Source organism: Lotus japonicus, chromosome 3 (assembly GCF_012489685.1).
Source record: "Lotus japonicus ecotype B-129 chromosome 3, LjGifu_v1.2".
Taxonomy (NCBI): domain Eukaryota; kingdom Viridiplantae; phylum Streptophyta; class Magnoliopsida; order Fabales; family Fabaceae; genus Lotus; species Lotus japonicus.
Genome location: NC_080043.1, coordinates 77,867,358 through 77,879,296, shown reverse-complemented (window position 1 = coordinate 77,879,296; position 11,939 = coordinate 77,867,358). Strand labels below are relative to the sequence as shown.

General features: G+C 33.7%; 1 protein-coding gene across 1 annotated transcript; it reads right to left on the bottom strand.

The window, feature by feature from the left end:
• Window positions 1–7,116: 7,116 nt before the first annotated feature.
• On the bottom strand, window positions 7,117–10,993 carry LOC130746127 (probable glycerol-3-phosphate acyltransferase 8). The gene is made up of 3 exons (XM_057598665.1): window positions 10,586–10,993; window positions 10,205–10,517; window positions 7,117–8,274 (listed from the first exon to the last, which is right to left on the bottom strand). The coding sequence occupies exons 1-3, from the start codon at window positions 10,903–10,905 to the stop codon at window positions 7,393–7,395; spliced, it is 1,515 nt and encodes a 504-aa protein (XP_057454648.1). The 5' UTR covers window positions 10,906–10,993; the 3' UTR covers window positions 7,117–7,392.
• Window positions 10,994–11,939: the final 946 nt, after the last annotated feature.

Genomic DNA, 11,939 nt, shown 5'->3' with positions numbered 1-11,939 from the left:
TAAAATCGCTCATTTTAAACATGAGGGACTCAAATCACACAATCGTGATACATCAGGGACCAAATATGCAATTAAGCCAAACTTAAAAGTCTTCAAATTTAGAAACTCTTATTCATGAATAATGATTCATAGACATCTAAATAGTAGAAACACCTCAAACACCCCTTTTTTCTGTGGATTTGGCCAAATAATACACTGAACTAACCACCTAAATACACATGACTAACCATAAAACACATAACCGTGTAAACTCAGTTGAAATTCATAAATGTTAGTCATGTGTATTTAGGTGGTTAGTTCAGTGTATTATTTGGCCAAATCCCTAATTTAGGAATTTCAACTTTACACGGTTATGTGCTTTATGGTTAGTCATGTGTATTTAAGTGGTTAGTTCAGTGTATTATTTGGCCAAATCCGCAGGAAAAAAGGGTGTTTGAGGTGTTTTTACTATTTAGATGTCTATGAATCATTATTCTATTCCTATTGTATTGTTATTGTTATTATTACTACTAGCATTTTTATCCCGTGCAACGCAAGGCGATTAAGTTTATTGTGTAGATATATATATGTAGAATAGTTGCATAACAGAGAATAGGTTCAAATATGTATGTGAATAGACCAACTTAAAAATGTTAAATAGTAAACGTTGTATAACCCATCCAATGTCAACACATGAACAGTAAAATAAATCCAAGTTTTTACGGAATACCTTGCAAAAACAAAATGTTAAATATTGTTTATTTTTGAGAATTAGGACAGGTCTAATCAAAATAAATTAAATCAATTCCTTTGAATAATTCCGGTTTTGTAATTTGTAAGAGTCATGTCAGAAGTCAAATTTGATGAAGACTTTTTGCTGATTTTCATTCCTTCAATTTTATGGTTCTTGGTTTAAATTTAAATGACTTAAAAGTCAAGCATTAAAAACAACAATATGGGGAAGTAAAACAGTTTTATTCAGTACCACAAAAATCAAATCCTCATAATTAATATAGGTACATAGTTAAAAAAAATTGGTACATACAACCGTTTCTTTTTTATTAAATGGAAATAAATTAAAAATCACATGATATTTTGCTAAAAAACTCTTTATACATAAAATAGGTTAAATGTATTAACCACCATCATTTTGATTTATTTATTGTAATTGGACAAAAGAGTTTAAATGTATTGACCACCAACATTTTATGTAATTTTATTTCCTACGAAATTTAATAAATTAATTACATTGAGTGAATTTTTAAAAATCATGATACAAACTAACATTATGTGAAAAACGGTTTTCTTAAATGCATTAATTACCAATTATATTAAATGAATTAGTTACATTCATATTTAAATATATGTGCAAATGACTTTTTACGCATATTTTGGCTAATTACAACATTTAAAAATAATGCTGCTGCCCAATAAGGTATATTCATTTCATTAATGCATTAAAGTAATTTTGGCAAGATTATGATATGAGTTAATTTTTATAAATTAATTGTATAAAAAAAGTCGTGCATTAAAATCAAGTGATTCGTACATTCTTTATGCATTATATGATTTCGGTTTATATATGTCTTATTATGATTACTACACTTAATTAATGCAAAAATAAGCAATACTTAAACAATTAAATGATTGTAATTAATGCAGCAAATGTAATTTGTATCATGATTTTTAACAAATCAGTCAACGATATTAATGCATATAATTGTCGTTTATATTTTTAAAATTTATATACATTGAATATAGTAAATGATTAAGCAAATATTGAATGTTCACACATTTTTTATTGAAGAGAACATATTGAAAGTAAATCTACAATTAAGAGCATTTATAATTTCCTGAGAAAATATCTATTTTTAAAACACCCTTCCGGTTTTTTTTTTAATTTGAAACAAATCAAGCAGAGATCAGATTTTGACAAAAAAATGCTTTAATTCAATTTTTATAATAGATATTAAAAAGGCTTAATCCTCAAATTAGTCTCTATCTTTGTCTCGTCATCTGAACTAGGTCCCTCACCGGAAAATTTTTAGTAAAAGGTCCTCTTATATGTAAAACGTCTGGAGCAAGACCTCGCCGGAGCCCGGAGCTCCGGCGAATGATGAAATGGCATGCTGAGTGGATTAATGATGCTTATGTGGAATTTAAATTATTTTACACTTGGATAATTAAAATTAAATTAAAATTATTGATTTAAAAAAATCCAAAATTCAAAAACTAATCCAGAATCTAATTCAACCCTAAATCCAAAACACGTTCTTCCATCTATGCCTTCTTCATCCTTCTGCCTTCTTCATCTATCTCCTTCACGAAACCCTTATGGCTTCTTCATCTTTCTCCTTCACCAAAATCCGCACAATCGCCTAAGATGGGAAAGAAATAGAGCGAGGAAAACCCAGATTGGGAGGAAAAGTGCGAGAGAAAGGGAGAGAGATTGACGTTCTGGTTGCAGGTCGGGGTTGGGGGTGGAGGTTTCGGTTGCAGGTGGTGGTGGAGTTGAGATTCCAGTTGCAGGTAAGGGTTGGGTTTTGGTTGAGGGTAGGGGTGGGGGTTAGAGGTGGTGGTGAGGTTTTCATGGGTCCTTTGTTGATGAAGAAGAAGAAGATGAAGTGATGAATTTCTGGGTTCAATCAACTTATAAAAAGGATTCGTTGAGGGGCTATGATTTCTGGGTTCAATCAGTTTCTGGGTTCATTCAATTTCTGGTTAGGCTGATACCATATCCCCAATTGTTATGTCCTCTGCAACTACTTGATGCTTGGTAGAAATTAAAAAGCTTATGCCCATAACCCACTTTGCCTAGTTCCTCTCCCATTAATTCAATCCCAACTAACACTCCAATATCACCGCCTAGACCCCAACGTGCCAACAATTTCAACCTCCCACCAATTCACTTGAACCTTCATCCAATTTTTCTGATTTTCTAGATTTTGGGGTTTTATTTTGTGGGTTGGATGCTGTTTTGGAAAAGATAAATTTGTGGGTAAATTTTCTGAGTTTGGGGGAGGGGCTGATCTTGATTTTGGGGTTGGTTGTTTGTTCAAGAACATGAAGAATGTGAGGAAGATGATTGGTTTTTCTGAGTTCAAATTTGGTTGAGGAAAAAAAATTCTGGGTTAAAAATATGAAAAGAAGAACATTGATGATACTCATTAATTTTTGTGTGTTTATTTAGGATTTGATATTTCTTTTTTTTTTTTTTTTTGAAAGTAGGATTTGATATTTCTGAAATTACGAATTACGGATTTTTTAATTAATAATTTTAATTTAATTTAATTAATAATTAAGTATGTGTCATTCAAATTTAATTAAAAATGATGTGGATAAAGCCACATCAGCATTTACCTGCCACTCAGCTCACTCGTCGGAGTTCCGGGCTCCGGCGAGGACTTGCTCCAAACGCTTTACATATAAGAGGACCTTTTACTAAAAAAATTCCGACGAGGGACTTAGTTCAGACGGCGAGACAAAGACAGAGACCAATTTGAGGATTAAGCCTATTAAAAAAAACGAAAATTTATGCCAAATCAATTTATTAAAACATAGAAATAAACACTAAATGTGTTTAACGTGACATTTTGTACCAATTTATTTTTTTCAACTTTAACACATTGATTTTCCTGATTGAAGCTATATTGTTAAGAATTTTTCCGTTTTTTTTTTAATTTGAAACAAATAAAGCAGGGATCAGATTTTGAAAATAAAATGCTTTAATTCAAGTTTTTTATAAAATATTAAAAAAACGAAAATTTATGCCCACATAATTTATTAAAACATAGAACTAAACACTCCATACAAAACTCATTTACTCTAATTTCCTTAATTAATTTCTTTTGACGTGCATTTATTTGTTTCCATAAAAAAAAACTAATAAAACGTTAATTATGGAATAAATTTTGTTTCACTAATTTAGGCTATAACTTGTAATGGTTTAAAATATGAACTTAATGACTTTTAAAATTGTTTCCAAATTAATATTATTAATGAAAGATTTGAAACAACAATATTATTTCCTAGTCGTATTAATTTTTCCTTAAATATTGACCTTGATTGTTTCATTTTTAGTTTTTATTAAAATATATACAATTAAGAGCATTTATAATTTCCTGAGTGAATATCTATTTTTAAAACACCCTCCCGGTTTTTTTTTTAATTTGAAACAAATCAAGTAGAGATCAAATTTTGACAAAAAAATGCTTTAATTCAATTTTTATATTAAATATTAAAAAAACGAAAATCTATGCCAAATCATTTTATTAAAACATAGAAATAAACGCTAAATGTGTTTAACGTGATATTCTGTACCAATTTTTTTTTACCTTTAACACATTGATTTTCCTGATTGAAGCTATTTTTTTAAGAATTTTTCCGTTTTTTTTAATTTAAAAAAAATCAAGGCAGGGATCAGATTTTGGAAAAAAAAATGCTTTAATTCAATTTTTTATAAAATAATAAAAATATGGCAACTGAATTTATTAAAACATAGAAATAAACACTCCAAAATAAGTCTATGTATTTAATTACTTATCTTCCAATACTTTTCAGAAAAATGTGATTAGTTTTCCTAATATGTATGTTTGCGAAATTGAAGGCATACGTTGTAAATGCATTGACCAATTCCCACTCAGCCACAATTTTTCATTTTATTTTCCAATTATGAGCCTTTTAATTGTTTCATCGTTGTGGGCTTTTGGTTGGTTCGGCAGCTCCTTTATAATGGGTTGTGCATGAATTCTATTTTGGAGAGGCCCATGACTCCTTTATAATTTTTACATTTAATAGGGGACAAAGAATCAAAATTATAGGAAAATCAATTTGTATAATTAATTTGTTAAAGTCTCTCTGGCTGTGACACTTGTCAGCCAGAGAGAGGGGTGAGAGGAAACTCAATCTTTGAATGTCATATGTTAATTTCTTGTGGATAATGATTTTCTTTTTAATAAGTATATAGATTATTACATATGGACAGCAAAGCCTTTAGTTATGAATTTTCTAGATTCTTGTAACATTTTCTAAGGATGATACAAACCATATATATAAAAAATAATTAGTACTATATTTGTGTAGTCTTCTAAAAGCAATACAAATTACAAACTATACAAGTCCATTTTATGTCACGGTTGTAAGGTCTCGAAGTGTAGAATATATATTATGATGTCCTTCCTCGATCATTTAGAGTTAAATTCACTACTAATTGAGTCCAACCAAATTTTTTACTGAGAATTTTAAGAGCCAACTTAGAGTGGGTTTGTTCAGATTAAAAAATAAAAGGTTAAATATTCTGATCCGTGATCTATACACTGTAATATAAAATGGTTCCTATAATTTTTTTTCATAATTTTAAGTCCTTAAAAAAGTTTGTTTCATTAAAAATATTTTTGAAATAGTTTTATTCAATCATCAGTCCACATATTCTAGTCATATATAGGTGGCAATTCTATCGTTTTTTCAAAAAAAGTGACAACGTGCAATTTTAACATCAATTTTAGTCTTTTCAAAATTTTCTTTTATCAAAATTTTCTTTTATTCCCTATAAAGGGGAGGAGATATGATTTCATTGAACATATCTGCCTCCAGGGACGGATGCAGGTTGCCAATGAGGGGGCCATTGCACCACTAATTAATATTTCAAGTATACATAATAATATACCTAATATTAAGATATGAAGTCGTATATTGCCCCACAAAGTTAGAAGTCCCCCCCACCCCCAACAAAATTCTAATGTTTTGTTTAGTTTATGAGAAAAAGTTAGAAGAGAGAAGATAAGTAGGGAGAAAATGATGAGAAAAATAAGATATTTAATAAATTGTAGGGTATAATAGAAAAAGATAAGTAAAAAAAAGAAAGAATGATGTGCATCTTTTCTCTTTTTATTTAGTTGGATAGAGAATGAAAAGAGAAAAAAATATTTATTTTATAAAATGACATTTTTATCTTTTTTTCCTAAATTAAAATGACATTTTTATCTTTTTTTAAAAATTAAAATTACATTTTTATTTTAAATATATAAGAATTTATAAATAATGATGATAATGATGAAGGTTAGATGACAAAATGTTTTAAGAAATTACACACTCCAACATTATCTTCAAATTGGTGAGAGACCACCACAAAAAGGTGGTACGGTGATCCCACATATTTTTCTCTCTTTCATTTCCCACTTGCCCATATATACTAAATAAGGTTGGTTTCATCTCTCATCTAAATCTATCGTAAACATTTTACTTTTTAAACTTTTATTCTTAATGTTGTGATATCGATTGGATCATAGCTTAGTTCTTCATTTTATTTCTTGATCTCTAAGAGCATCTCTAATGCTAGTTCTTATTTCTTAGTTCTTAGCACTATTTATGTGGGCCCGTATTGCCACATGTGTTTAAGCAACTCTCAAGTAATTTTGCTCCAACCATGAGTTCTTAGTTCTTACTACTATTCATTTGGTCCCACCAACCACATTATTTATACTTTTTTTTCCATAAAATAATAAAACAAAACTTATAAAGTAATAAAGTAATTTGGATGAGAGAGAAATAATTAATATTTTAAGCTAAGAACTCAAAAAGCAAAACATCTTATATAAGAACTGAGTTCTTATTTTTAAGAACTAAGGAGTCCATGTCAGCACATTCAATGGTAAAGTTCTTAGTTCTTAGTTCTTAACTCCAAAATAAGAACTAAGAACCTTGCATTGGAGATGCTCTAAGAGCGCTATGAATTGAGAACCTCATAATATCTCTTTTTCATTCCTAACAAGTAACAAAGTTAATTTTAAAACTACAAAGTAGTAGTCACTACAACAGTTGAAACTTGAAAGGTTTTCTCTGCAATGAATTTATTAAGAATCATGAAGAATTGTATGAGAGATGAATGATTAAATAGTTGTCTAACTACTTCTATAGAAAGATAAATATTTGGTAGTGTTGGAATAAAAAGGTGCAGTTATAGGGTGCGCAAAAAAGTAACATTCATTATGTAATCAAAATCAAAAATCATTAAAAGGCCAAATCTAACACCTAATTAAAACAAGTAACATGAATACAACGAATCTGCTGATAAATGCATCGTGACAACCCATCAAGGGAAAGACTTAAAGCAGAGACTGAATGACATTAAAATGGATATTGAACAAAAAATCAATGACATTGAATGGATGAGTGTAGCCCCCCTCCCCCCACAAAATTAAAGTCACATATATAGAAAGTGATCTTCAAAAACATATTCTAAATTCTTTAAATCATTACAAATCCATAACAAAACCCCATCTGAAAGGGGTTCACCAAAAAAATACACATTGCTATTTGCTAGCTAACATTTTCCTTATGATCAATAAACGCTGAAACAATCAAACCAACAATATTACTCAATTCTTCCAAAAGCAGAGCTTATATTATTACCTTTCACTGCTTCTTGCCACTATACATGGACTCCACCTTCCCATCATTCCCTCCCAGCAACAAATACTTATCTTTCCTGGTCAAGCCAGTGCATTCAAACCCAAGAACATCCCCCAACACCTTCTGGACATGATTCGCCACCTCAATCGACGACTTCCCTCCGGCCTTACACGACATCTCCTCCGGCAACCGGTCAAGGAAGGTAGCCTCATAAACCGGCCTAGGATTCATGAAGAAGAAGTAAGGGTCCCAGAACTTGACACCACGCACGGTGGTCCCGTAGAACATGCTCTGCTTACAGTCAACGGCGACGGGGACAATCCGGTCACTGAGCTCTGCAAACAAAGCACTGAACCTCAGCAAGAAAGGCTCACGGCACGTGGTGCCCTCAGGGCACACCACGAGGTCACCCTTTTGGAGAAGCTCCTTGATACGGGCGGCGTCGGCGGCGCGGTCGCGGGTGAGCGCGACCGCCGGGATGGGGGAGAGGAAGCGGGAGAGCTTGCTGACACTGTAGGTGACACATGAGACTTTACGGCCGAGGGCGATGGCGATGATGATGGGGTCGAGGGCGGTGCGGTGGTTGCAGACGTAGAGGTTGCCGGGGGTTCCTGGGGATGGTGGTGGAGGGCGGTGGCCGCGGATGACGAGCTTGATGCCCAGCATTTCGTAGGTGTAGCGGACAATGCGTTCAGGGAGAGGGAGGTTGAAGTAGACTCTGATGATGGAGAGGATGAAGCCGAAGGGGAGCCATGTGAAGGTGATGAGGGCGTTGAGTGGGTCTGGTCGCTGCACGAAGCGGCCGTCGTGGAAGATGAGCCTGCTCTTCAGCCGGTCTTGTGGGACTGGTTTTGCTGATTTGCTTGGTGGCACCATATACCCTTCCTGCAGTTTCATCAACAATTAATTAGATCATAGGAGTTGTTCATAAAGGGTTGAAGGTTTTTTCTTTTAAAGAATTGTAGAGATTACCATAAGTAATAAGTAATTATGTGATAAAATTAGTGTAGTTTTATGTGGTTTAATAATATTTTAACACTCTTAAATTTACTAGTTTCAATTCATACTAAAGAGGCTTTTTGGGTATCTCTCTAAGATACTAGAGGACAAATATTCATGATGCACAACTTAAAATATAAAGTAAAAGAAATACTAATAAATACTTAATATTATAATAAAAAAACATAAATTAGCTAACAATTTACTAATCAGGTAAAGGTGACACAATGTTGTCAAATGAAATTCAGTAGGATGGAAGAAGTCCTGAAAATAACACACAATGAATGGTGTCTCAGTTTTTCTAAAGCCCTGATATGATTGAGAGGTTGTTATTGTTTCACTTATACTTCTGCGTGTTATATTTGGAGGTGAAATTGTTACAGTGACTTTAGTACCAACTGGAAAATGTATCCTATTCTTGGGACAATTTCATGTATGTATTGTGAGGGGAGAACTTTCCTGTGGGCGGGTGAGATCATCACAAACCATAGTGCATTAATTGAAAAGAAACTTATAGGTAAGCTAGCTACTCAAGAAGTGTATATGAAGCACAATGGGCCATGAGGCCATTGAACGGTGCTTCACAGTATATTATGAATGAAGGGGCCACAAAGTGCACATGCTGGAAGTTAGTTGGGGTTGGTTAATGCTGTGGGTCCCATGGGGTTGGACTACAGTTTCTGGTTGGGAAAAGAAGGAAAACAAAGAGCATTCACGCTCATCTCAACTATCGCGGTTAATGCGGCTGCCTTCAATTCTTCATGTCCCGGCCCCATGATGAAGAAGACTGCAGTCACTCATTTTGCCGTCAGTCAATACATAGATAATTCACTCGATTATGATCTGGTGGTTTATATTTAATCATATTAGTGATAATAATCACATTACAGAAACATAATTTGTTAGATCTTAATCGAACGACCTACCCTTGTGATTGCAGTGCCCTCAACTGCACCAAATTCAAATCTCTCTCCATTTGCCTAATCCACCTAATCTTCTTATTATCTAATCTTGTAATTAAATTTTTGTTTGTATACAATAATCTAGTAATTAATTTTTCAGCAACAAAAACATATCATTCTTTTCTACCCAATTTTTTTTTTGAAGAAAGGGTTCACAAGTAGTACGTCCTATAGTCAACTTAATAATCTTGCATATAGGGAAACCAAATTAATTCTACTATCGTTTTTGGATAGCATTAATTAATACCCTATGTTAAATATATTAATCAGTAGTACACATAAAATGCATGATCAGTTTGATCACATATTGCAGTCATAATTAATGCAAGAAGCTGCTTTCCAAGTAATGAGCCCAACGAGCCATTAATCCACTTTTTAGTTCAATGTATACTTTTCAAGTACACTGTTCTATAAGTTATTCAAGAAATTAAATATGTGTGAGCTAGCTTTAATTTGCATGAACTAATAATTTTCTTTTTCAATAATGATTATGTTCACACTTAAAACACATTTACATCAAAAGAGAAATAAGAAAATGAGAGACAGAAAAATAAAAAATATGATAAAAAAAAACAATTGAAAGAGAAAGCTAATAGAAAGATGATGAAAGTGAAATTAATCAAAAGCCTTTTCTATATTAAGGAATTTCCTTGACCCTTTCATTTTTAGTTCAATAAAGATCACCATCTATAATTGGTAATGTTAATTGATTAACTCAGTGATCATCAGTGTTTAGATTAGTTAATGAACAAATTAAACAATTTCTTCATCTCTTAATTGCTATATATTCATACAAAACTAATCTGCATAAAAATAATTAAATCTTGATAATTATTAAATAGAAGAAGCCAAACCTTGCAAATAGACATGAAATCGTGATCAGTTTTACGATCTCCAAGTCCAATATCAGGCGATTCCTCACCGAACTCTTTCAAAATCGCCAAACGCTTCTGATCTCCCACCAGCACACCAGGCTTCTTCACGAACCCAGTAGCTTTCTTCGTCTTCGGATCCACCTCAATCTCAGTTCCCAACACCTTATCCCCGCCGAGAAAGTCCTTCACAAACGCATCCACCATCACCGTCGGGTTCGCCGTCACCACCACCTTCCTCTTGCACCGATCAAACAACTCAAAGCTCTCCCTCCTCACATCCGCCGCATAAAACCTGCAAAGTGCGTCTCAGATCGAACCGATGCAGAAATTAACAAACACTGTGAGTGTGTGAGAGCGTACCTGGGAAGAACGGCGCGTGAGACGAGCTCGATGTCGCGGATTTTGAGTCCGGCGAAGGAGATGAAGATGAGGATCTGGATTCCGATGGCTTCCGAGATGAAGAGATAGGAGACGATGACGAAGGGGAGGGAGAGGAGGAGGATGAGGCCACGGAAGAGGCTTCCGGCTTCGACGGCGACGAGCATGAAGTACGGGAACGAGCTCCGGGAGATGAGAAGCGTGCCGTCGAGGTCGGCGGCGACGGACTCACGCGCCGACGAAGCAGTTCCGTTGCATTCTGTTATCGGAGGGAAGTTACGTTTCGGTTTCGCCGTTGCCATTTTCTGTTACGGCGTGTGACAGCTGTAAACTCTCTTCTTCTCTTACACTGAGAAGGCGAGAGTGGAGGGTGGGAGGCACCTCGCGTTTTAAATGTTCTCTCCGCAATAGCAAACTACGGATTTGTCCTTGGAAATTCACGCAATATTTTTTTTATAGACAAATATTAGTAGTTAGTTATTGATAATTACGGATTTGTCCTTAGAAATTCACGCAATATGATTACAGGTATATCATTTTTTTAAGGTAATTATGTTCGAGTCGGAAACATTCAACGCTTCTGGACGACCCTTCGTACCCGTACTCAGAATTCTATCTTTGCGAATCTCCCCTCCTTATGCAAAAACTTTACAAATCAGAGAGAACAATTCCTTATTTTCTTCACGGTGGGGCTAACTCTCTTGACGAAAGTTTTTTTCATCTACAAAACTTGAACACAGTACTTTGTTAAAAAAAATCAAGTATGTCACATGTTTGAAAAATTCATATGCAATATTCAAAACTTAAAACAACCAGTGAGGAATATTAAAATTACTTAAATTTCATATTATTATTTGGCTACCGACTTCTGTTGCACACCAACTTAATTATTTGATATCATGAAAAAATTTCTGATATTTTTTCTTTATAGGAGAGCTGTATATATCCAACTATATTACTATTATACGGTAGGCATGCACATGTACGGTGGAGGCAGCAGTTAATGTAGTTTGTCAAATATGGTTGAGCAGTGAGCCAGTGCCTCGCTGTTCTGGTGTTTGTAGGTGAGCAAAGGCCCACGAGCTAAGACCAAGTATAAATTGGTTTAAGTTGGATCACCACCCCTACTTAATTGCGCACCAGATTTAGTTGGTCGGTTTCAGCAGGAAAACAGGGGTCCTGATTTTGTTTCCTGCTAAAGTCAAAGGTTTACTAAGTAGTATAAATGTATAATCATATTAATTATTATGCAAAAAGGAATAAAAAATGTGGTTGTTCACAAAAGTTGGCCCATCCATCATACTCATAAAATTATAGGTTAAAGATATGTCGGTTT

Coding starts and splice junctions, on each gene's coding strand:
- LOC130746127 (XM_057598665.1), bottom strand. CDS start 10,905: ATGGCAACGGCGAAACCGAAACGTAACTTCCCTCCGATAACAGAATGC. Junction 10,518..10,585: donor TCACGCGCCGTTCTTCCCAG/GTACGCTCTCAC, acceptor CGCACTTTGCAG/GTTTTATGCGGCGGATGTGA. Junction 8,275..10,204: donor ATTTCATGTCTATTTGCAAG/GTTTGGCTTCTT, acceptor ATGAAACTGCAG/GAAGGGTATATGGTGCCACC.